This window comes from Podarcis raffonei, chromosome 1 (assembly GCF_027172205.1).
Source record: "Podarcis raffonei isolate rPodRaf1 chromosome 1, rPodRaf1.pri, whole genome shotgun sequence".
NCBI lineage: Eukaryota > Metazoa > Chordata > Lepidosauria > Squamata > Lacertidae > Podarcis > Podarcis raffonei.
Window position 1 is genome coordinate 75034838 of NC_070602.1, and position 27140 is coordinate 75061977.

Genomic DNA, 27140 nt, shown 5'->3' on the forward strand with positions numbered 1-27140 from the left:
AGGGTTTTGTTTCCACCTCTAGCAGATGTGTGTCTGGGAGGGTGTGGGGTTCACGTCATTAAATCATCATTTCTTTTAATGTAGATTGACCTAATAGAATGCTGTCTTCTGTGGAAGAGTCAAACAATGATCCAAGTTGTGATTTATAAATATTTTAACAGAATGAAGTTCTGAGAGGAGTTTCAGATTTACATTTTTTCATACATACTCCCATGCGGAAGGAATCTGTGGGCTCAATATTATGTACTAAATCATTGCTGGCTCCTATATACCGTATATGTTGCTGGTACCAAAATGCAAGAAATGTCACAAATTATATTAGAAGTCCTGCTTTTCAAAATTATTTAAACTCACAATATTAGCATAGTATACACACAAACTGTTCCCATGCAACACTGACACAGTTCCTCTGCAAAAAGGACCAAGGTGAAACTTCTCAGAAAACACAGGGGAGAAAATCTAGACATATGCAAGCAACAAAGTCTGGGTCCAAATACCAGTGGTGCCAAAATTCAGAAATGGAGGCTTTGTAATGGCAAACATATAATGGCAAACTCTGCAATCTGTTTGCAAGCTGAGCCCAAACTGCAACAACACGAGACCCAGCTCATTATTGGTTTACTTGCACCATCACTAGAGCTCCTGCTATCACATCCATCAGTTTACCTTTGTAAAGTACAACAAAAGGATGTTCTATTTGATGGCCACCCTGTGAGACCTATCCCATCCCAACCCTCATTTCAACAGCAGCATCCCAAGCATCAGTGGCCACAGTATGAAATTTTATGTTTGTGCAGAGCTCTGACATTAAATAAAAACGCACAACTTTTAGAAGTGGGGGGTGATGAGTGGAAAGCAGAAGTCACGAGATCTACAGTGAATGCCTTCTTACCGTCAGCCGTTTCGAGGCATCCACTTCAATCATCCCCCGCAAGAGATTTTGACAATCTGGCGGGATGAAATGTGGCATATGGAACACACCACGTTTCACTTTCTCTAGCAGCTGCCGCAAGTTATCGTCATCGAATGGTAGGGCACCCTGGAACAGCACGACAGAGGAAAAAGAGAAAAAAGTAGTGGAGGAAGGAAGCAGTGGCAGAGGAAAAGGAGTGCGGGGAGGAGTGTACCGCCTCCGACAGCACGATCCTGGTAGGGTGCCGCCGTGCTGCCTGCCCTGCCTGCGCTGGGCGCCACACCCCTACAGGCAGTGTGCCAGGCCACTGTGGGTGGCACGCCATGCCCCCAAGACGCGTGCTAGCCTCGCCCCGCCCCTGCCTGCTCTCCACCCCCCAGTGCCGGAGCACGAAGCTCCGCCACTGGAAGGAAGGAAGGTAAATAGGTGTTGAACACAAGCAATGACAGAACAGAGGAGAGAAATGAGGAGACATTCGGGGCCAACTACGTATGAGGTTAGTCACAATGCAGGCTATTAACTGAAGAGTATTTTTCTGATAAGCAGTCCATGAGAGGAGAGCGGTCCCTGCTCTAGACTGGGATCCTAGTGTGAGAAGTGTAGGAGAGGGTAAACTTCTGCCAAGCTAGATCATGTCAACATTGGACTTAATTTAGTCATAACAGAGCACTTGAACACGTCAGAATGGCCTTAGCTCCCTAAAGAATGTGTAGTGCCAGAAATGGTTGAATCCTGCCACTAGCTACTCAACAGAACCCAAATTCTGTCACATGTGGTTGGCCCTAAAATAATGGATCCAAAACACAGATTGGGTAGAGAATAATTCTGAAAGCAGCATATCCCTTTATCCTTTTCAGCATAGAAAATAAAACTTGGTGGAACATAGATAAATATCTTGAATTTTAATTAGTCAATGAGGAACAGAACATAGCATGAATGGTTTTCAAGAAAATTATCCATAGATACAAAGATTTGCTTAACTTCAGCTGAGCTGTTTAGTTGTAGTTGCAACTCAAGGCTTTGATCTGCTGGCAATCCTCCAGGGCAAACTCTTAGCAGCAGATGTGTTTATCTGCTCCTCGGTTCTAATCTCCTCTGGACATATTTACACCAAACACTAAAAGATGGCTGTTTAGCATGGGAGACTTTTCCACCTTACAAAATGTCAAAAGGCCAGAAGGAAGTGTGACTGACCAGAATATGACCTATGTTCACACATAAGACAAAGGCTTTCTTTCAGAGTTCTTTATTCAGAATAGTCAGCTCAGAGAGCTAGGATTCCATCAGCTCCTGATGCTAACCAAATAGCTGGCTCACATATAGTTCAAGCTGAGCAGAGACCGCAATGAATATGAGTTTCTCCACTAGCCTAAAATGAAGATATAAAATCCACTGGGTAATATGGTAATGGCTTTCTCAAAAACATATTCCGCATCAAATAATCTCTCTGGGTTACCTCTTAGCCTTGCCTTCAGTATGCTATGAAATATAGCAGAAGCAAATTGAGGGAAAATTGGTTATCAAATTTCCCATGTTATCCACAGGATTGCTGAATCAGGCCCCAAACTGAGTCAAAGGTGCCTTGCATGTAAGTGTGTAATGCTGAATACCAAAACAAAGCCTTTGATAGCATAAGGTTTATAGCAATATATTAATCTAAGGATACCCTCTGACTATTAAGCCACTAAAAGCTCCTAATGCCCTAACTATTTTTATGAATTATAACAATGTTGACATTTGAATGTAGTTGTATAAGGTTTCATATGGAAGGTCTAGTGCTACAGAATATATCTTAATTTACACCTAGTGATGATATGATTTGCTAGTAAGTAGTCTGAAATTATCTGACTTAAGTCAGGTGTATCTTGTTAAGCATGCATTTTTTTAAAAAAAGAATAATGCATGTCTTTCTCCCTAACAGCTAAGTGAAGAAAACACATATTTTTAATAACTTGTTGGGAACAGCCCACAGTTGCTGGGACACCCCAGTCAGAGAGGCGGCATATAAATAATAAAATTATTCTTATTCCTATTACACAGATATCCAACCCAATTTCAGTGAAATATTGATTAGATAATGGGAAATTTGACAGACATTGTTTTTCTCAAATTGTTTCAGCTATATTTCATGATCTAACTGGACGGACATAATTCTTTCTAATACATGTCCCTTTCTCTGGAAAGGGATCAAACATATTATGGAAACTATCTTCAAATTTTGTTTCACTTTCTTTCTGAGTCTTTAATAAATGGGTGCTCTACTCATCTACTATTTAATGAACGGAATGTGATGAAAGTGTTATTGATTCCATTTGTATGACCTTGTTGTCTCCATTACATACGAGTGACAACTTTCCACAATAGTCTGGACACTTCCTTTAGAATACCTCTCTCATTTCCTTTGCTAGTACACACACACTGCTTTTGACAGCTTTTGATTTTGCCAACAAGCCCTGAACTGATCTGGGCCTGCATTGATCCACTCTGGACAAATTCCAGATCAGCCCCGTTTGGGACAAATTCCAGATCAGCCTCAGAATCTGGGATTTGTCCAGACCAGATGCACAGCCTTAATACATGCCTATGACAGATATGTAGGTACATGTTCAGAGGGGTGCTGAGCCCCCCAGCAACATTTTTAGCATGGCATTTTGAAATTATGATTCAATAGACCATCATGAATGCAAAAATACAGTAGTTGTCCTATATAGTGAAGGTAATGACTCACCACTAACAATGCAAACAAAATGACTCCACAGCTCCAGACGTCTGCTTTTCTCCCATCATATTTCTCCCCCTGTACAATATGGAAATAGGAGATTTAACCTGAAGGTTGTTAGATAAATAATTATCCAGGTGTCCTTGAATTCAGTGGGAGGAAACGTTCTTTTTCTCCAAACTACACCAATATATTACACAGATCTCATATATTACAAAAAATGCTTAATTGCACACAATGAGTATAGGGTATATTTAGTACAGTTTGGCAGGTAAGAAGTAGAGAAGACCACCTTTTGAAAGAACAAAGGACTTATGTTAAAACAGTAAACAATAATTTTAACATAACCATACTGCTTAAGTCTATGCTTTCCCTGTCTGTCACTCTGCCCTGCACTGAACATTAATCTCCCTGTTTAAGGACCTCTGAGTCACAGTAAATATATCACATTCACAAATTGCATCTATATATGGCACTAGCCAGGTTAGTATGGGCATAGTGCCCACCCATTTAGGAATTGCCTTAGGGTTCATTAGAGCTGCTTTGCCCTTTCCCGTTCTGTGAACATGTATACAGATCTCCAGTAATGTAACACTGAGATGAGAGAGAAGGCCAGAGATGGATAGGAAGTTATCCACATACCTCCCATTCCAGGGCATACACAGAAGGGAGAAGATGAAAGGGTTATTGTGAATCTAATGTCAACCCCTCAGAAGGTAGGCGAGGAACCTTTGGCACATGGGCCAAAGCATGTCTCTCAATTTGGCCCATGAAATCATTTCCCCAAAACCAAACCCACCTGCTCCACACCTGTTGTTATATTGCACAGGCTGAATGTCATAGGTGACATCTGCTATGGGGCAGACAATGACATGGTTAAAAAGGCACAATAGGGAGTTTAAAGTTAACTTCTAACTTTTCATTTGCCAGTGGCTCTCATGCTGACACTAAGCCACTGGGAACTCTCATGCAGCCAGGCGAGTTTGCTGTCAGAGTTGGTCAGGGCTTGTGCTATGACTGCCACTGAACTCCAAACCCCTTTGAACGTTGAGAGGTGGGCAGGGCTGCAGTACTTAAAAAAAAAAAAGATTAAAAGAGGAAAACTTTAATTTTCAATTCAACTATCTGCATTTGTTTGTTTTTAAAGTTACCCCATGACATGAAGAAAAATGTCTGGAGAACTCTTATTAAGAAGTATTGTATGTCCCTGTCCTTGTCTATGATCCACAGGATGACAAGGAGAATGTATTGGAATGGCATGTGTAAGAAAAAGTCTGAAGAATCAGCACAAAACCTGAAATGTTAGAGATGCCTTGAGGATATGAAAAAACTGTTTCTCTCCCAGTTGGTTCTTTATGGGGCTGGGAATTAGTCATATTTGCCAAATCATGACATCAGCTGTCAATCCCCTGCTATTGATTTTATGAAGCTTAAATTCACAATTGTCCCTGAGTTTGACAGGTGGGAACCAGAACCTTTTGTTTACCAAGTCACTAGGGGCTGCAATAGTAGCATCCCCTTGTTGTTCAGTGACACACCAAGAGTAGCACGTTTCACCTTTCTTAGGTGAAAACTGAAAGGGCACAAGACGGCTCAAAAAAAATAGTTTGAATGGGAAAATAAAACCAAGTAAACACAGGAGACTGTTGCTCTGGCTGTTAGTGATCACATGAATGTCCTTGTACTGAAATTTTATAAACCTCTTGTACTATTCAGATAACCAGACAATGTGAGAAAATTTAATACTTTGGTAATACAAGTGGAGGGCTATCCAGAGATACCCAATTATAAAAGAGAGAAATAAGTTTTTGTTGCTGCTGCTGCTGTTGAAAAAAGGATTATTTTAAGGATTTCAAGCTCACTTACCCGAATTACTTCTGGACAAGCATAATGTGGTGATCTGGAAGAAAAAAAACATGATCCAGTGAGTACTGAATTCCTCCTTGTTTTTATTTATTATGTGAATAATAATAACAACAATATGGCTTCCAACACATATAAAACCATAAAATGTCAAACAATAAAAACCTCCCAATACAGGGCTGACTTCAGATGTCCCCTAAAATTGGTGTAGTTCTTTATCTCCTTGACATCTGATGGGAGGGCATTCCACAGGGAGGGTGCCATTGCTGAGAAGGCCCTCTGCCTGGTTCCCTGTATCCTCACTTCTCGCACTGAGGGAACCACTAGAAGGCCCTCGGAGCTGGACCTCATTTTTTTTTATAAGATATTTATTAGGGTTTTACAAACAGCAGAAATTTAGAGAATAAAAAGAAAACAGGGGAAAAAAAGAAAAAATACAAAAAATACAAAAATACATAAAAAAATACAAAATACAAAAAAGAAATAAGTAGAAAAAGTTAAAAACAAATCCATTTTTTCATGTCTTTAAGCTCATTTGCTTGTTTCCTTGACCTCCTCGCACCTCCCTTTTTTGTATTCCCGTTCAAATAGTCAGTTCAGCAAATCCTTACCCTCTTTCATTTATCTTAACTCTATATCTTAACATATTATAACTATATATTTTCATCCATTATCAGTCCATTTTTACATATTGTTATTGGCCTTGTTGCTAATGCCACTTAATTTCAATCCAACATCATTTTAACATTCATTAATTTTACAATATTTCTGCAGATAGTCTTTAAATTTCTTCCAATCTTCTTCCACCGACTCTTCTCCCTGGTCTCGGATTCTGCCAGTCATTTCCTCCAGTTCCATATAGTCCATCACCTTCATCTGCCACTCTTCCAGGGTGGGTAAAACTTGTGTCTTCCAATACTTTGCAATAAGTATTCTTGCTGCTGTTGTAGCATACATAAAGAAAGTTCTATCCTTCTTTGGCACCAATTGGCCGACTATGCCCAGGAGAGAGGCCTCTGGTTTCTTCAGGAAGGTATATTTAAATACCTTTTTCATCTCATTATAGATCATCTCCCAGAAAGCCTTAATCTTTGGGCACGTCCACCAAAGGTGAAAGAATGTACCTTCATTTTCTTTACATTTCCAACATTTATCCATCGCATCCTGGTCACTGTCTCTTCGAGCTCCTGCCGTCGGGACGGAGATACAGGACGATGAAGACAAGAACGAGCCGTCTTAAGAACAGCTTCTTCTCCAGAGCGATCTCGGCCCTGAATGGGAAGCCTGGACTTTGAAAGTCATCTAATCTTCCTTGCTGTACTATACTGTATTGTTTAATTAGTGTTTTTATGGAGCAGTCAAGTAATTTCGTTGTCCCCGAGAGGGGGCAATGACAATAAAGATATTATTATTATTATTATTATTATTATTATTATTATTATTATTATTTATTTATTATCGGGCAAATGATAGATTTTTGCAAGCTTGACTGGTGTCATGTACCACCTATATATCATTTTCATAGTATTCTCTCTTAGGGCATTACATGCCGTAAATTTCATACCTGTGGTCCACAACTGTTCCCAGTCAGCAAACATAATGTTATGTCCAACATCTTGTGCCCATTTAATCATAGCAGATTTAACCATTTCATCCTGAGTATTCCATTTCAACAGCAAGTTATACATTCTTGAAAGTATCTTAGTTTTGGGATCTAAGAGTTCTGTTTCCAATTTTGATTTTTCCACCTGGAAGCCAATTTTTTTGTCCAAATTGTAAGCCTCCCTTATTTGATAATAGTGAAGCCAGTCTCGCACTTTATCTTTTAATTTCTCAAAACTCTGCAATTTCAATTTGTCTCCTTCTTGCTCCAAAATTTCCCAATATTTCGGCCATTTGGCCTCCATATTGAGCTTTTTCTGAGCCTTCGCTTCCATCGGTGACAACCACCTTGGGGTTTTATTTTCAAGTAGGTCCTTATATCTTGTCCAGACATTAAACAATGCTTTCCTGACAATATGGTTTTTAAATGCTTTGTGTGCTTTAACCTTGTCGTACCACAAATATGCATGCCACCCAAAAACATTGTTAAAACCTTCCAAATCCAAAATGTCTGTGTTCTCAAGAAGCAGCCATTCTTTCAAGCCTTGGAGCTGGACCTCAGTGTCTGGGCTGAACGATGGGGATGGAGAAGCTCCTTCAGCTATACAGGGCTAAGGGCATTTAGGGCTTCAAAGGTCAGCACCAACACTTTGAATTGTGCTCAGAAATGTACTAGGAGCCAATGTAGATCCTTTAGGACCAGTGTCATATGATCCCAGCAGCTGCTCCCAGTCAGCATTGTGGCAGCCACATTCTGGATTAGTTGTAGTTGTAGTTGAAAGTATGGGCTTTCAGAGCCAGCTCTACCTACCATTCAAGCAGTATCAGGGAAATTCTAAAGTTCTCCCAGCTGCTGTAAGATTATTAAAAATAGGCTGAAAGAACAGGAAAGTTGTCACTAACCATTTAAAACTGGCAGATGTCGTCAGCCAGTGACTCACAGCTGAATATGAATGAATGGCTGAATTAATACACATTTATTATAGAAGGCTTTTGGCCATAACAATATTAATAGTACAGTGAAGTACTAAAATAAATGAGCAAAATTTATATATCCAAAAAGCACAATAGCCAAAAGACTGGTCAGTATCAACCAAAAGTCATTATACCTCACTATTCTGACAATAGATTTCATTTCTGCTCATAAAACAAGCTAGGAGCACATCCAAATTAACAAGTCCCTAAAACTGTCATCAGCAAATCCATCAAATGCCTCCACTTAAAATATTATGGCATGAGATGACACTGTTGGGTACTGTGGTGCTTAGACTGGGAGCCCTGCAGATCAAGCACTAGCTTCCTGTTTTACTGGGGACTCTGGCTGAAGGAGGGAGCTAGAGGTAGTTAACGTTGAGGCACTTGTAGAACAGCCCCAAACCATCCTGGCTCCAGGGAGCCAGAAACACACCAAAGGGCTATTATAAAGCTGACACATCTGCTGTTTTCCTTTAGTCTGGGTACCACATATCTGAGAGAAGCAAGCAGATTTTCCATCAGGACCCAGCTAGTATATTAATGATCTTAGGCTTGCTTTGCTTCAGTCTACCTCCTGTATTCCTGCCTATTATCTGCCTGTCTGCCCAAAGTATTTGCCTCCCTTTGGGCCATGTGTTTGATTGATACAGAAGCAAAGCATGGCACTGTTGTATGCATTAACCAATACACTTCCTTTTATGCTTCTTATCTTCAGAGTGCCTTAAAAGAATTTCTTCTTCACCAAGAGGAAGCTGGAGAATATTTGCTCTAAATAATACATAGCTGTGCTCTTGAATTGTATTGTGTAGCCATCATTAAGCCTATTTCTTCTGCTCTTCCAGTTTTTACTGGTCAAAAGAGCTTGCTGATCCATGATTTCTACATATGGCCCATCAAAGCAGTGAGGGGGAAAAATTGGACAGCAGCAGCAGCAACCCCCACCAACATAACATGTGCTCAGACCACTGTCTGCTGCTGTGCTCCCTGCCTGGCAACTAATTGAGAAACAGTTCCCTGAAATCAATTATTCATTCCAACCTGCCACGTAATAATTTTGCATCCTGGAAATTATATAGCAGTAGCCATTTGCTTTATAGCCTTCATTAGAAGCAGCCTGACAAAGCAAGAGAGATCCAAACAGTTCTAATAATGTATGCAGATTTCAAACAAGACTTTTTTTTTACCATCACATGGCAGATTACCAGGAAGTGATTACTGTGCATATATTCTTATGGGATGAAATAATAGTGCATAATGCCAGCTTCAGACCATTATGCTTGTATCTCTGTGCCACATCCTTGCACAAATTCACTGGAATGTTATTGGTATAGCATAAATGCCTCCTATCACTATTATGGAAGAAATGTCCCAAAGGAAGGGCTTCACTTTGTAGTAACAACACAATCACATTCAAATTATCTGAAACTTCCTATTTCATACAGGCAAAACGATGTGTGGACAGAAATATAGGGCACTGAGGGTTTGGACCAAATTAGATACAAGAGATCCCAACTACTTTTAAAAAATCAAATTGCTCATAATGTGTGTGTGTGGTTTTGGATTGGGACTGTAGCACTGAGGAAGGGGAAATATGGCTCCTTTATATTTCTCCCCCTTGGGAACAACATTCCCTTTAAGAGAAAGCAATTTAAGACAGGGAAATGAGGGGGAGAGTTCCCCTCCATCAGGGTCACAGCTCTAATTCAAATTGTCCCTTGCCACAACTTTTAGAAAAGAAAAGACACGGGAGATCCAGTTCACGGGTCTTGCACATCACAGCCCGTGTATTCCTCATGTTCAAAAGCCATCAGGTATTATTGTATTATTGCATGATTCTTACTTTGGGCCCCAACGACAAAACCACCTGTGTCTGGCCTGAGCTCCACCAACCTAGTATGGTACTATGAATGGATTCTTCCCCCCTACACCATCTCCCACTGCAAGGATTGTCCCTGCTGGAGCATGCAATCAATTACCGTATTTTTCGTTCTATAGGGCGCACCGGCCCATAGGACGCACCTCATTTTTTGGGGGGGGGAATGAATTAAAAAAAATTATTCACTCCCCCAGCCGCGGCTGCCGCCCCAAGCCTTGCGAACACTCGCCCGAAGCACGGGGAGCCCTCTGGAGGGCTCCCCGTGCTTCGGGTGACAGGCTGCCGCCCCAAGCCTTGTGCGCCCGTCGGGACCTCCCGCTGGGCGCACAAGGCTTGTGGACACTCGCCCGAAGCACGGGGAGCCCTCCGGAGGGCTCCCCGTGCTTCGGGTGACAGGCTGCCGCCCCAAGCCTCGCGCGCCAGTCGGGACCTCCCGCCGGGCGCGCAAGGCTTGCGGACACTCACCGGGGCTGCAGGCTGCTGCCCGCAAGCCTTGTGAGCCCGCGGGAACTCCCGCCGGGCTTGCAAGGCTTGTGGATAGCTTCCTGAAGCCTGGAGAGCGAGAGGGGTCGGTGCGCACGGATGCCTCTCGCTCTCCAGGCTTCAGCGAAAGCCTGCATTCGCCCCATAGGACGCACACACATTTCCCCTTCATTTTTGGAGGGGAAAAAGTGCGTCCTATGGTGCGAAAAATACGGTACTTTCAACCAAGGGTATCATCCCAGTCATTAGATCTTCTAGGGGAGGTTTAAAAAGGTCACTAAACCACACAGAATAAAGTAAGGGTTTTGTGTTTTCAATTGCTGGTGAAGTAAAGAAATGCTGTGGCTAATGTTATATACAGGGTCAGGGAGAAATAGGAAAGAGAAATCAGGCTAACCTGACCACTCAACAGCTGCACCTCAACTGCTGTGACAGCAACATGAGCTCTTGGCATATCCACTCTAAATTTCCTGCCAATTCACAGCAACTGTATATCTCCAGCTTTATCTTGGCTCACAGCTCTAAACGGGTTCCTCAGGCCAACTAGGATGCACAGAAAAATCGTTTCCATGCTGCCAATCACCAAACAGCTTTGACTGCTTTAGAAAAGAAAATCCAAATTTAATCAAAAATCTATTTATCTTCCTACAAAGTCATGAATATTTCTTTGGCTCTTATCACTAATTATTCAGTGCATGTGCATCTAAGCAACTTTATCCCTGCCTCTTCCCCCTAGGCATATCCTCGTCTTTTCTGCTGCATCTCCAGGCAGTAACGCTACAATCTGCACAGCGTCTTCAATAACAATATCACTCAGCAAGATCAAGAAGCAGTTTTCGCCAGCGGCCTCTGTTGTGGTACATTGGAAGAGGCATGAGGATTAGGAACGTTTCTTGTTTCCCGGGGTTTTACTTTTTCTTTGCGGGGAGATGGAGGTTGTCTTCCCTCAGTTGCAAACTCCGTAGACAGCAATGGGACTCTGAAATGCCATTCTGCAGGCCTTGGCTTCAGCATGAAGCATAACGATTTGGTGGCACAGTCCCATTCTGTAACTCTCAGGGTGGAACTGCATACCAAGCACAGGTCAGAAAAGTAGCTGGTAGAGAGCACAGCAGAGGAAAACTGGCAGGCTGGGGACAGATTAAGCAGCTTCCTACTGCTTAAAGCTTCTCTGCTGTAAACTATGCCTTCCAAACCCCCATGTCCACAGAATAATAATAATAATAATAATAATAATAATAATAATAATACCTTTATTGTCATTGTACAACCTGTGTACACTGAAATTAAACGAACCTCCCTCCCTTGTGATGTCATCTAGCGGACTCAAGGGACAGCCCATGATATCATGTCCTGTGTTCACCACCCACTGTAGAGACTTTCTGTCTGTGGCTGTCAAGCCAGCATACCACACTGTGATACAATATGAAAGGAAACTTTCTATTGTGGAACGGTAAAAGGAGTTCATCAATTGTTGTTTAACATTATTCTTTCGCAAGACCCTGAGGAAATGGAGTCTCTGTTGGGCCTTTCTGACCACCTGAGTTATGTTGATTTTCCAAGTGAAGTCCTCACTAAGGTAAACTCCCAGGAATTTAAAGGAGGAGACTCTCTCCACACAGCCACCCACCCCCCCGATATACAACGGGGCAGGTTCCCCTCTCTTTTTCCAGAAGTCCAACACCATCTCCTTTGTCTTACTAATATTTAGGTGCAAGTTATTCTCTAAGCACCATGTAGAAAAAGCAGCAGCAGGACTTAATGGACATGAGACTGAGTTGGAACATGCAAGTTTTTGGGTTCAGGAAATAAGCATTTTAGATCTGGTTCACACATTATTATGGGATCACCTCCACGGAATCATCTCAGAAGTCCAACAAATGTCAACATAGGAAACCAGCAGGACTAAATAGGTGGTCTTGCCACCCCATAACATAAAATTCTCTACGTGGCTTACAGTAAATGTGGGTGGATGGGTAGGTGAAATACAAAACAAAACATACAATCATTTAAAATTGGGAGAGACCCTACCAAAATACAACAATGCAGAACTTATTGATAAATCTGAAGCACACCTTCCAGTTGCAAACATGTATCTTCAATGTACCTAATTGTCAGGGCCTTTACCAATAAAAAAAGAGGACCTCTGGATCTGCAAAGGGCTGCTTGGAAATGTCTAAAGGGACAGTTGTAATGTAGGGAGCTGAAGGTGCTGCAATTCAGGCAATTATTTCTGTTTTTCCTATTAGTTTTGTTTATTATTAGTTTCATTTATAAAATTCCTGAAAAGCTTCTTTCTTTCTAAATATAAAAAAAGTCTCAAGGCATCTTACAGCAGATCAAAATACACAAAAATTAAAACAAGGCAATAATATACAACAAAATAATAAGTGACATAACCCCAGCAGACAAAACATAAGAGAAAATCATCTTAAAAAATCATTAAAGCCACCATCTCACCCCATCAAATGCCTGGGAGTAGAGGAACATCTTGACTTTGGTATGATGCCTACAGAAGTGATCCAGTGTACGTTTCTATCTGGATTACTTTGCCCCTACATTCCTCTGCTGCTCTGTGAACATTTACAATTCACACATGAAAAAGAGCAGCAGAAGAATAGCTCCAGCGGCGGTGTGCTATACCTCCACAGTTGGAAGCAGCAATGCTTCTGAATACCATACCAGTAGTTGGAAATCATGTGAGGGGAGGGTGCTCTTTCATGTTCTTTTCACTGGTTTCCCACAGGCAAGTGGTTGGCCACTGGGAGAATAGGATGCTGGATCCAAGTACAGAGCCATCAGAGAAGAAAATCAAAGAGTGTGCAATCTGCATGGTGGATTTTCTATATGGAGACCCCATCTGTTGGCCGGATCCAGCAGGCTGTTCTTATATTCTTAAATAAGGTTTCCATGTTTCCTTTGAGCAGGCAATCTTCTTGAACATAATGAGGAATATAGTGGGGGTGTGGTGGGGAGTCAGTACAGAGTTCCAAACATAGAACTCTGTGGTTCTATGGATGGAAAGGCAGCTACAGTTTTAGATAATAAATTTAATTTTTACTGAAGTGATCTGACCTTAGGCAAACACAACAGCAGTTTAAAAAAATCAAGAGTCTGCCTCTGAGGTGCCGACTTCCCTACAAAAACACACAGAAATAGAGCCCTGATCAGAAGCCTCTCTTGGAATGATGCATAGAGTCTACCAGCTGTTCACAGTATGTCAGGAGAGGGGAGGCATGGTGTCAGGTGGTACAGATGCACCCTTCTTGGTACAGTTCTACACCACCACCTGTATCAGAATAAAACTGGAACAAATCATTTCATCTCTCCCATATATTCGTAGTCTGCTGAATGAGAGCAAGGATTCCCTACAGAGGCACTGATGCAAAACGCTGCTGCACAAAAACAGTTAGTAAAGGACCTCTCACCAGCCACACCATTTTTATAATTGTTATTCTGTAGAGAATGCTTCTTTGAGGATTTGGTTTAGGGTGGAATCAAACCACACAGATGTGTCAACTTCATCATAGTTACTGCTCACTTTCAGCAGAGGGATTTTGTGTGAAGCAGCACAGAGACTTAGTGCTACAGCTTGTTTCCCAATCAGCCTGGCTGCCCGCAGCAATTCCTTTATATCAGGGGACTCATTCCCCCACCCAAGCTATGATAAGAAAACAGGAGAAGCGGTAACTGTGCAAACTGAAAATAAAAAAGGAGTGGGGGAGAGGAGTTAAATTTCCAGGAGATTAACATGAGCAAAAAGGAAGTGAGAAAATGTCAAAACCCTCAATAACCACCTCTACAATTTCCAGGCCTAAGGAATTTTGGCGATTGGAAGGGAAATAGCACCTCTAATGCTAATTAACATGAGGCACAAGCCTCTGGGAAGTTCTCCTGCTCAAGTCTTTACTTTTTAAAGAGAATGTTTGCCTCACAGAGCTGTCCAGCTCACCTTGCTTCTCTGTTGATGGTTAATCTCAGGCCTTGCTGGCCAGAGCGTCTTTTAACGGGACCTTGTTGCATCAATTTTCTATATTTTATATATTTTACAACCAAATTATAACTAATTATATCATAAGAGAGGTTACAGATACTTGGTATATATTTGCATAATGCATTTATGTGAGAAGACCCTTTGCATGCCATTTCAAGATCCCACAGCCCCAAGCAAAACCCCTTTCCATCTACAAGGGCAGTTACCTTTATATAGCCATTATATAGCTAGGACTTGAATTAGCTTAAAATTAGTCCAGTCCCCACTTACATGAATATGCATTTGTGTGTCTGTCTGCACACAGACTCTCTGCACTCTCTCTGTCTGCAGCAGAGAGAGTGATACATATCATAGACACAGGCTGCGAATACACCAAGCATTTAAAGTACATCATTTCCCCTAAAGAATCCTGTGAAGGGTGTTAGAAACTAAATCTGTGAGGGATAAACTATAGTTCCCAGGATTCTTGGGGTGGGGAAAGAATAATGTGCATTCAATGTATGGTGTGTAGCTCCAGAGCAACTATGTATACAAACAAGCAAAGCCCCTTTACTCTAAGAATGAAAAAAAAGTGCAACACAACAGCCACAACAAGGAGACCAGATATGATCCTAAGGCATGTATGTGCTACACATTCAACCCAGCTTCAAGTATATTTAACTGTCATGTTTCTCATCCAAAGGACCCAAGTAAATGCAGTTATGAATACATTACAGTAATTCCTGAGTCTGCAGGGTGTGTGGAAGGGGACAGTTAAACCACAGTCATATGTTAGGTAATATTTATAAACTTCTTGAAGATGTCTTAGGACCTGATCCAAAGAGGCTTGTGATCTAACTAAGGAAAGCAGGGGACGAAAGGAAAAAAAGTCCATCACTGCACCAGCTGTACCACTGCAGCTTTGTTGGCATCCTTCTGTCTCAGGAAACAATGGAAGAGCACACCTTTGGGGGTGAAGTCAAACCATTGGAGAGTTGCAGCTAATTCCAGGTCAACATAGGCAAAACATGGCAAAACAGAAAGTTACCGTGTCCCAGCCAGATACCTTCATCATAACAAAGCCATCCTGACTTTCCCCCTGGTGACAGTCAAGCACCAGGGGGCTATAACTAGCAATCTGCAATATCATAAAAGCATCATGCGGTGGAGAAGTGGCTCTGGGACAGATGGGAGAGCCTTCCCAGCATTTAATTGCCTTGAATTTTCTTTGCCTGGAAGGTAAAGGCAAGTGAGAGAATGAAGAAATCTGAACTAATAAAAGCTGCATCATGCCAACTCCCCAGCTCCATCCACTCTCTGCTGTTTGCTCATGGGCCTCCCTGGCTCTTGGAGAAATGCAAAGTCTTGCTGAATTACCCCTGTGCTTCAGGGACCAGCTCATCAGCATGAAACTTGCCTGGGTGTGTGATTTCTACAGTAAGCAGAGCTTCAGGGGTTGCCATTCTCCCAACAAACCTCAAATGTGGCACATTATTCCCCTCAGTTGCATGTATGTGTGTGCACATGTTTAAAACTGTTCTGCCCTCCCTATGAAGATGTGAGCAGCGGAGGGTTCCAGAAATGAGGGATTTATTATGATCAAGGCTTGATGTGCAGTCAAATCAGGCAGTGGCAAATGATGTCAACGAAAAAGCTAGCCTGCTTCTCCTCCCCACCTTCCCTATTCAATGTTCTCTAAGATATATAAAAAACAATCAAGACTGCACTTTTTATCGTTTCCTCCAGGGATGTTTTTATCTATAGACATCAGCGTTAGAAGCAAACAATCTGTGCTGATCTAATGAATAAATCCCAGAAAAAGCTATAACTGAATGATGGAATGTAAAAAAGTAAATAAATAAATAAATAAATAAATAAATCCCACCAAACACACACACAAAGCAGCAGCTGCCTAAAGGTAATGTTCAAGGCTACATACTGCAGCCTTTCTAAAGCCAGCCAGAGGTGGATGACCTAATGGAGCCTTCCCTAAGAGAACACTGGGATGGACAGGCTTGATCTGTATAGAAAAGTCTTTAACAGAGCACTTGAACTTTTACACTCCAGCAATACAGAATATCTGCTTCGCTGCAGCATCAAACACAATTTGATCCCTACAGTTCACCAAATAAAAGTTAACTGGAGATTCCTTTCGCGGCCATCAATAGCGCATACTGTTATCCAACACATATTTCCTTTCTCTCTTTCTCTCTCTCTCTCTCTGCTAGAAAATCAACTTCTGAGCACACAGGAGTATGTAGCTGTTAAGATTTAATGGCTCTTTCAGGATTCACTTGAAAAAAAAAAGATGTCTGCAAGCACTGGCTCCACACTGAGGATAAAGCATAGGCGAAACTGTTCCTGTGAAAAGCTCTGATGCAGGTTTAACTAAGGGCCCTAGGAGAAGTCTGGTCAGAATTCTGACTTCCCCTCCGTCCTTCACCCCCCCCCCCACGTTTGAAATTGTGTGGCATGACACTGTGCATCCCTCACTCCTCCCTTACCAGATACAACAACGCAAGGCACCAGTATCAGCCATGCTGGGCTACATGCCAGGAGAATTAATGAAGTGGTGTAATAGCTCACATGGAGGCCTAGTGATGGTGCTTAAAATGTATCAGCAAAGCAGGGGATCGCAGAGCTGCTGTGTTGTGTTTATTACATTCACGTCTCTTCCTTTCCATTGATTTCTTTATTAGTGCATTTTAAGGCAGCAACACGGGGCTTTGTTCTGCTCCAGGCTCTGAGGTTTGAATTCCAGCACTACCCACAGATTAGCACGTTTGCCCTCTGAGATTCTAGGCTGGGCTGACAGTGCCATCTGCTACATTACCTACCAGTTAGCTCCTAACTTGTATGAACCTACAGGGCAATCTAAAATTGGGAAGTGATATTTTTTTTAAAAAAGGGGGGAGAATGCTCCAATAGAACTACATAGATTCTTTCATTTGAAAAAGAAGGTGTGAATAGAGCAGAGGCAATGAAAAACAATGAAATGGAAGGTGGCTGACCTTTTAGCCCTTCAAACGTTGCTAGACTACAGCTTCCATCACCTCTGACCATATGACATGCTTCTTGGAGTTGCCGCAGTTGTGCTCCAACAGCATAGGGAGGCCACAAGGTCAACATCCCTGCTATGGTGAATCTGACTTAAAATGTGGTTCAGGAGATAAATGGGAGAAGGCCTTCTCGGTAGTGGCTCCCTCCCTGTGGAACGCCCTCCTTTCAGATGTCAAGGAGATAAAGAACTACATAACTTTTAGAAGATATCTGAAGGCAGCCCTGTATTGGAAAGTTTTTTATTTTTGATATTTTACTATGTTTTATATATGCTGTAAGCCGCCCAGAGTGGCTGGGGAAACCCAGCCAGATGGGTGGGGTATAATCATCATCATCATACCATCTATGGTTCTGCTGCAAGATATGTGTCCAAAGTAGGGATTACCAAATGATGCCCAAATTGCCAAGACACTAACAGTTAAGAATGAGACCAAAGCAGCATAACAGACAGACTAAAGAGACTGACAGGTAAATCCCAAGCAAAGATTATAATTAATGAGCTTGTTCCCACCCTCTGCTCACCAACATGCTCATAAATTGAATGGGCTCACTGGCCCAAAGGAGCCATGTTGAAGTTTAAGACAGTGACATAATAGTTATTTCCATTGAGCGATGTGTGTGCATTCTGCATAGCCCTCTACATGAAAGATGAGGTGAGTTGGTTAGCATAGCTGCTGTTCCAATTTATGTGCTCGTTGAGGGATATTTTGAACCCAAGGAACCCCCTGCTTTACTCATAGACCCTTCCTAAGTCACCTTCCCCCATTTCCATGTCCCTGGATACTCTAATGGTCAGGTTCTCCCACATGACCTCTTTCGTGCCTTAAGATTGTGTGTGATCAGAAGCTATTACAACCAGCACCTTCTCAGTGATGGTACCCTCACTGTGGAGCTGCTGGACAGGTCCCACCCATCTTTTCAGGAAATGCATTGTGACTTTTTTTATTCAGGAGGTCTTTTAGCTGCTGTGTTGGAATTGGTTTTATATATGGGGTCGTGCTGCTTGATCTGTGCATCTGTTTGGTGGTTGTTGTTGTTTTGGTCTTTTGGTGTTTATATGAATGTTGCTTCAGTTGTTACATGTAGATTGCCTTTATTTTTATTGTTATTTTGTAAGCTGCTGTGAGAACCCACAAGGTCAGTTGGTGGGATATTAAATGTTCTGCATAAGAAGAGGATGTTAACAGAATCCATTTCTGCTGAATGAGTGTTCCAGGCAGTACTTTTGGGGGGGGGTACTCAAGGGTACACAGTACCAGCACCTTTTTTTCTAGAAGAAAAGCACTGGTTCCAGGTAAATATTTGAGGAACATGCACTAGAAAAATATGGAAACCCTCTTGCCTCTGTTCTCAACTGGGATCTGTACCATCCTATGGGCTTGCTGTTACAAGAAGCAAGTTAAACATCAGTAATACAAATTTCAAGTCTCTGCATTTGCTGATGTGTGCCACTGATGCCTACCAGACTGCTTACTTTCCAGATCTCTTTGCAACCATGAGAAAGAAAGAAAAAATCTTGGAAAGTGCTGCTTACTGGACAACAGCAGTGGGGTCAGTCGAGTTCTTCATTACTACCAGTAGGTGGTGGCAGTGTACAGAGGTTCCATAAATAGCAAGTCTAAATTCCTCGGGGAAACCTGCAATTGAGTCTCCATAGTAGTCTAAACACAAGGGAAAATCTGGCTATTATAGTCTTTGGGGATTTTAAAAGCATATTTAAACAGCTCTGCTTTCTATTTTTAGGTGTTTTGGGTGGGGATTTCTCCTCTGCTGTAGAAACTCAAAAATGCATATGCCTGTAGGCTTTTAATGGTTGCATTTGAACTGCAATTCATTGTATATATACAGTATGAAACCAGAGGCTTTACTGCAAAGGAAAACAAATCTTTGCTTGTTGTGGTGGTGGTGTGTTGGGTGCTTTTTTAAAAAAATGTCTCTTATGTAAGCGTGTGTAGGAAGTTTCATTTATTTACTGCAATGCATGCCACTCTCTCCCACTGCGAGTGGAACAGCGTGTGGAAGCCATCTCACAAAAATTCCAAAGAAATCTCTCCAGGACTTTTGCATTAAAAAACCTCAGATTCCAAGCCTGGAAGCTTGATGCTTATTGTTTTAAGTTAACTAAAAGCAGTGTGGGGAAGGGATGTTTTGTTATAGGTGATTGAGGTTATCAGTATCCCACCTCTTAACAGTCCAAGCTGTTTCTTGTCAAGATGAGATGTGGTTTTCATTTCTGTTAGGAAAATTAACCTCTGTGTTGCACTAGGAAGTACATACTGGATACTTGCTTTTGTGCAGACAATGTACCCTGGCACTGCTAAACTACCAGGAGCCCATCTACATCCTGCTCCCCCCTCCCCCCGCAATACTGCAGAATCTTCTTAAGATGGGAAGGGATGAATATAGCATAAGAAAAGTCCTGCTGGATAAGACCAAAGGTCCACATAGACTAGTGTCCTGTTTCCCACAGCGACAACCCACTTGCCTCCAGGCAGCCCACCAACAGCACAGGAGGGCAATAAGCCCCCTTCCATGCCACCTCTGAACCTGGAATTCTGATTTGGTCATCAGGACTAGTAGTCACTGACTACCTCTGCTTTATGGCCTCATTGCAACTTACCCACAACTTGTTTCAAGCAAACTGTCGCCGACTTGCAGTGATGCCATCCCAAAGTCTGCTATCCGGATGTTATTCTTTTCATCCAGCAATAGGTTTTCTGGTTTTAAATCCCTGTGGCTGTGAAGAGAGGAGCAGGTCATGGGTTAAGACAGAGAGCAGTCCCTACTCCTCAGGCAAAAGCCACCTGGCAAAATATGAGGCTCATTTGCTCTGTAATTGCTTCCAATTGATCTCATTGGCTTGGGAGAAAACAAGACTCAAGGGTTACTTCCTGCCACACCTCTCTGTTTTATAAAAAGAAAAGAAAAGAATTGGGGGTGGGAAGATAATACTTTTGAAAAGAGTTATGTGATTGGGATAGATATGCTCTTGGAGTACTTTCCCATCCTGTGATTCTCAATTGTAAGACTGTACAGGAGAGGGGTTAATGGAACCTGTTGGTTTGCTGAGGATTTTCTCAATAGTCCTGGAAGAGTAGCCAAGAACCTACCCTTTCTTAAGGAGACTGACCTAAACTCCTGGGCTCTTCTGGAAGGAGAGACCTTCATTGGGAATAAAGGCTTAAGTTCTCTCTAGAGATTTTGGGATGTCTGCTCTGAGCCTCCACCTATGCTCCGCCTGGTACATGTGTATGTAAGTGCAGATATTACAAAATGCCAGTAGGTCTCCCTTGACATCCTTCTAAAGGAAACGAAACCTGGGCAGCACTGGACACCATTTGTTGAACCGGGGAGTGCAAATCAAATCAAATGTAGCATTTCAGGATGTTGATGGATTTGGCTTGTTTATAACAGCGACCAGATGATGACAGCATGATCTATGCCCACTCTGGCTGATGAAAAGAAAACGAGGAAGATTGCTACCATTATCAGTGCCCCTTCCAACACCACCCATCTCAAATAGACAATCACTCAGCTCCTTGGTGCTGACTATCCACTATGAGCGCTATTCCCAGCTTTTCTTTTCAGGGAATGATAGTTGAGTGGCTGGTCGCTCTGCAGCTCCAGGATCAGTTGGATGTTGCCTTTTTCACTTTGACCTTAAAGGCTTGCCTACACTTCCACTTCTCTTGCTGCACCCCAGGGGAAACCTACTCCTTACTGCTGAATCGGAGCAAACGTCAATTGGGTTTTCTGCAGACTGACATTTGCTCAAATTCAGCAGTAAAGAGAGAGTTTACCCAGGGAAAGCGGCAGGGCAAATGTAAAACTGCTTGGACCCATTCCTAGAAAGCACAGGTCAAGTGAAAAACTCTCAGACCCATGCTTTCTAGGCAGGGGGGAAAACAAAGTGTGGACGAGCTCTGAGCTTGCTGGTCATGAGTCCACTCATAGTAACTGCATCCCATTGCTCCTGGCAGGACATCTAGCAGCCTTTGATAACTTTGACTACTAGGATTCTTGAGGTTGGGACCCAACAGGTTGTCACAGAACACTGACCCCACTCTTTCCAGGTAAGAGGATTATTATAAAGAGTATGATTGACTTGAAATTATTTATTTGACTTTTGGTTTGGAATAGACAAAACACACTTCAGCTTTTCAATGTGGTTTCCACAGCAGGCTCAGTACCAACACCCCTTTTCTCATAAGTTCTGGACATCTTGGAGTGAGCTGTGAAAAAGTCCTAGTGATTTTTTAAAAGTCTACAGGGAGCCTCGCAGTGCCTGAGCTAGCCCATCCCATTTCGATGAAGCTGCACACTTGGACATGAAAATAGAAGCTTAACAAAAATGTAGCTCAGAATAATGAGCAGTTGCTAGTCATCCCTTGAGAACATCTCTGCAAGGTTCCACAGTGTTTGACTCATCCTCTCAGGGTGAAATTTATATCTGTCTAGATAGCAACACTGCCTTCCAAAAAATAAGCTTGTTTATTGTTTTTTCTGCATTATGAAAATTATTGGGGTAAAAAAGACTATTTAATGAATTTGTGAACATTAACAAAAAAGAAAAAAAGAACTTAAAACCAGTGGTGTGTAACTGTTAGAGGTCACATTTCCTCAGAGGTAATCCTCTGGTGGGCAAAGCCAGAGCCAGAGACAAAAATTAACTAATTTCACACTGGCTTCCATAGGTGCCAATTTTATGGGGCCCTGGTCCCTTGCCCCCCTAAAATATTTATGGAGAATGGGCCTGCACAATATTTTCTACAAGTTGGCATCTCCCTCCCTCTCTTGGGCAGCCACCTCCTCCACAGCCGGGTGCCACCATCTCTTTCCTGGCTTGTCTCCCAGCTTTCAGTGCCATTTCCAAGCAGGGCAGCTGAGGAAGGGCAGGCAGGCCAGCAGGAGAGGCGAGCGGGTGGGGATGGGGGCAAATGGGCAGAAACTTCTTGCATGGGGGGAGGGGGGAGAGGCAAGCAGGTGGGAGGAAGGGGAGGTCTGGGCCCAGTTGCACACGGCAGAGGAAGGTGCGCTCCACAGAAGTGCGGGGATGCAGGGAGAAGTTTGGGTGGGTGCCCCCCAGTATTTTATTCAAGTTGGTGTCAGTAATGGCTTCCTCAGATTATTATTATTGATCCTATGCAAGTCTACTCAGAGGTAAGTCCCACTGGGTTTAAAGGAATTCTCACATAAGTACACCATTTTAAAAAAATAATAAAAAAGGAAAAACCAGAACAACATAGCTGCTGATCTGGAAAGCAAGTGAAAGTAATTGCTTTCAGACTCGTGTGCTACACACACACACACACACACACACACACACATGAAACCAAACAATTTCTTCCCAGAAATCCCCCCAACCCCCATCAAATGCTGTTTTTTTAAAGCCATCCATTTCTTTTTATCAGATAAATTATTTCAAGCAAACTGCCGCAGACTTGCAGGGACACCATCCCAAAGTCTGCTACATGGCTGCCCCCTCCAGTTGTTCTGAAACTACATGGACAATGTGGGGTGTGTGGGGAAACAAGGAGGAAATGAACAGGAAGGAAGGAACAGAGATGGGGCAGAAAAATGGGGCAGCTTCCCCCCCTTCCTTTTTGTTTTGCTGAGCGCTGCATAAAATGATGGAGGGGTTCCATATGGCTTACCTACCTGTGCTAGGATCATAAGAAGAGCCTCTTGGAGCATGTCAGTGGCCCATCTAGTCCAGCATCCTGTTTTCACAGTGGCCGACCAGATGCCTGTGCACCCAGGCAGGACCTGAGTGCAACAGTACTCTGCCCACCTGTGATTCCCAGAAACTGGTATTCAGAGGCTTCAAAGCCTTACTTTTGGGAAAGGGGGAGCAGATATTGAAGATCACAAGGGCATATCATGTGACAAGCATGATGTCAGATTTATGGTTTTTCTGTGCACATACATTTCTGTAGTGAGGAATGTTTGGAGCAATTTTCAGTCAAGTAACAATACACATTACTGATTTTCATATATTGTCACAGTAGGCGGCACAGCTCAAATATATTCTGCTGATGCCTCAGATAATCATTTACCCATGACAAACTAGTAACGCGGACATGTGCTAAGGTAAGTTCAGCTCAAAGCAGAACTATTATTATATATAAAACATCTACATTGTCCCCCAGTCTCCATTTGCTATCCAACATAAAAGGCAGAGAGATTAGTAGAGCAATGGATGTTAGATGCAATTTCTTTAAGAGACCAACAGCCTGGATGATCTAATTAATATGGGGGGGAAAACCCCTTGTGCTAAAGTGAAAGAAAACAAAAGCAAAACCCCACAACATATGCTAATTGCTCAGCATTTAATGGAACATTGCAGGGTAAATGAACTTCATTTGGTTTCTTTCCAGCTGATCTCTCTGGTTCCATGTCTTACATGATAGGTGTCACCTCCACGGTCTGTAGGTGAAAGAGGACACAATACCCTTTCATTGTTCTAGAGACTGAAATGCCCCTGGGGCTTTCTACACATTGGCTGGAAAGGAGGATTAAATAAGGCAGTGGCTTTGGTGAACGAGTGAGGGAAAGTGCTTCATACAGAGCCACATATGCCAACAGAGAAGATGAAAGAAGAAGAACTGTGCAGTACACCGCATATCAGAAATGTTGTTCCAGTCCCATTTAGAATGGCAGCTAACAAAGACTGAGGATAGTAGATTTGCAGATCCTTCCTGAAGCATGGTTCCTAAAAGGATATTTCTGTAAGTATGTGGGCATGCATGTATGGAGTGCATATATGTGTGTGGGGAGGGGGAAGCAAAAAACTCCCTGATCATGGACTTCCGGGTTGGCGCCTCCAGCAATGGCGGAGCTCCTCCGATCAGGAGGAACTTGCTCCGTGGAAAGCAGGGTCTGACCGCCACGGCGAAGGCGGAGACCCATTGAAATCACAAGCGGGAGAAGCTTGTGAACCTGGGATTCGGCTGGCACCTTTTGCGCCTCCCCTACTCGCAGGGAAACCCTGTTTTGGGGATCCGGAGCGACGTGGGGTGAGTGGCGCGGTGCTTTGAATTGACTGCTTCTTTCACGGAGTGAAGCCGCATTGCTGTTGCCGGAGAGCGCTGACTTTTTCTTGTGGACAATTGGACTTTAAACAACTACCCGTGAGTAGAACGGAAAATTGGATCCTTAAAAACCTTTATTTGGCACCGAAACGGGAAGGTCTTAAACAGGAAGTCCGCCTTCCTCTTTTGTAAATAGATTGAAGCAAAGACATTACAAGCTAAAGTCTTGGAAAGCCTTTGGGAAAGGATTAAATTTCCATCGGTTAAAATTACAAACCCCCCCTTGGAAGCAGGAGAAGAGGGGGGAAATTTTGGACCTAGCGAGCCTGCAGGAGAGAGTGAAAAATTAAATTACCACTGCTCTGAACCTGGAAAAGGGCTGCCAGAAAGAGTGACGTTTTGGGAGAGTACATTGACTGTGAACAGAAAGTATTTGACAGCCAGCTAAATAAGAGAAAGATACTGTTTCCATTGTTCTCTTCTGCGTTTAAAAAGGAGGAAAAGTAACTGAAAATTGAAACTATCTTTTATGGCTTGAGATGTGTTTGAAAGGATTGATACAAGTGGAGACTGTTTCCCTCTAGAGGGAGCTTTTGAAACTGTTACAGGAGTGTAACTGGGGAATCTCCAGCTGCAAGATAAGAAATTGTGAGAATCAGAGATTGACCTTGGACCATTTAAAAATGTTGACAGGAGAAGCCATAGTGACTGTATTATGCAAGATAAGCTATTCGCTGGAACAGCTTCATAAGAAGACGGATGACATGGCTTTTAAAATTGACAACTTGGGACAAAAAGTGACTAATATGAGACAAAAAGTGAGCACCAACACAGAAATAATTCAGGACTTGGTACAGGAATCTACTTTGGCAGGGCAAATTGTGGTGGAGAAGGAGAAAGCTGTTGTTGTTGAACCTAAAGTAATACAAGCGGGATCCTCAGTTTTACAGAAGAAAATTGAGGACTACAAGTTGAGGCCTTTTATGATCGAATCTAGAAAAAGTCAGATTCTGAGGATCGGATCCCGGCCTGGACTGAAGAAGGAAAGTTGGAAAGATCCCTCTATGCAGGGATTAACTGACTTCTGGGACATGGACTTGGGTCTAGAGGAGATTGAAGTTCTGGGGGCCTTTGGATTTGGAGGAATCTTGAAACATGTCCTGAAACACTTTATGGATCTTAGCTTCAACTATGGAAATTTGGCTGACCTATCCAGAAGGAATAAAAGTATTGTTAGGTTGGAGTCTTCCCGAGATCTGCTCTTTAGCATTAAAGAATATGAAGAAGACCTGCAGAGGGACCTGGAAAAGAGTTAAGAGCCTCGGACATAAGATCTCCAGGTTGATGGACTATATGGAATGGATGGAAAGGACTGGCAGAATCCGAAACCAGGGAGAGGAGATGGTGGAAGAAGATGGGAAAATTTAAAGTTTATATATAGAAATACTGTAAAATTAATGAGTGATAGAAAAATGGTGGAATGAAATTTTATGGCCTTAGCAGAAATGTTATAAGGAGTTAAGCATATATAAGTATTTTAGTCTTAATGGAAAATAAGGTTAAAAATATGTTGAGATATTTATAATATGATAGAAAATAGAGAAAGATGGAAAGGATTTGCTGAAACAATTAATAGAAGTGGAATACAAAAAGGGAGGTGAGAGGAGGTCGAGGAAACAAGGGAATGAAAGATAGAGTATGGAAAAGGTGTGATGTATGTTTTTAAATTGTTTTTGTTTTGTTTTGTTTAGGGTTAGGGTTAGAGTTAGGATTTTGTTTAGTTTAGTTTAATGTGTTTAGTTTAATGTGTTTAGGTTGTGTTTTGTATTGTTTATATATTGTATTGTATTGCTTTTTTTCTCTTTTGTTTTTTTTCTCTTGTCTTCTTTTCTTTCTTTTTTCCTTTTTTGTAATCTTTAAAAGTAATAAATATTATTTTTTAAAAAACAAAAAACTCCCTGATCATGAAATCTTAAGGTGCATAGTCCAGAAAGTGGAGGCTTTTTCCTGCATTGCACACATCACAGTATATAATCAAATTGCACAAATGGATCTATGAGTACTCCTGCAATATGATACAAAGTTTGATTTTATTTTGAATCAGACTAATGGTCCATCTATCCTACCCCTGTCAACCTTGACCAGAAGCCTTCTATAATAATCTCTCCAAGAAGTCAGGCAGAAGTCTTAAAAGGAACACAGGAATCACAGAATCCTAGAATTACAGAGTTGGAAGGGACCACAAGGGTCATCTAGTCCACCCCTCTGCAGTGCAGGAATCCTCTTGCCTAACGCGGGGCTTGAACCCATGACCCTGAGATGGATGTTTTAGTGCGGCAGCACCTACACTTTGGAACTCCTTGTCTGTTGATACCAGGCAAGTGCCTTCCCTGTACTCCTTTGAGCACCTGCTTAAAACATTTTTGTTTAGGTAGGTCTATCCAGACACATAGATGTTGATGTGCTTTAATCTTTTACAGTTCATTTTAATTATCTTTTAAATGTTTTAAATTACTTGTTTTTAACTGGGGTTTTTTCTGATAATTTAAAGATTTATTGTAAACCATTCAGGGGCGTTAATACAATAAAAATAAATAAAGATAACAAAAAAAGATGTTTTCTGCTTCCACAGCCTGCTTCCATAG

General features: G+C 42.2%; 1 protein-coding gene across 16 annotated transcripts in view; it reads right to left on the reverse strand.

Annotated features, from left to right (window-relative positions):
• Positions 1-27140, reverse strand: part of BRSK2 (BR serine/threonine kinase 2) — a 389480-nt gene that overhangs the window by 71569 nt on the left and 290771 nt on the right. For all 16 annotated transcript variants that reach the window (XM_053394329.1, XM_053394309.1, XM_053394319.1 and 13 more), the window contains exons 5-8: positions 20085-20201; positions 5499-5532; positions 3642-3710; positions 893-1039 (exon numbers count right to left, since the gene is read on the reverse strand). In XM_053394329.1, coding sequence (XP_053250304.1) covers positions 893-1039; positions 3642-3710; positions 5499-5532; positions 20085-20201 — 367 coding nt within the window. The remainder of the gene's footprint in view (positions 1-892; positions 1040-3641; positions 3711-5498; positions 5533-20084; positions 20202-27140) is intronic.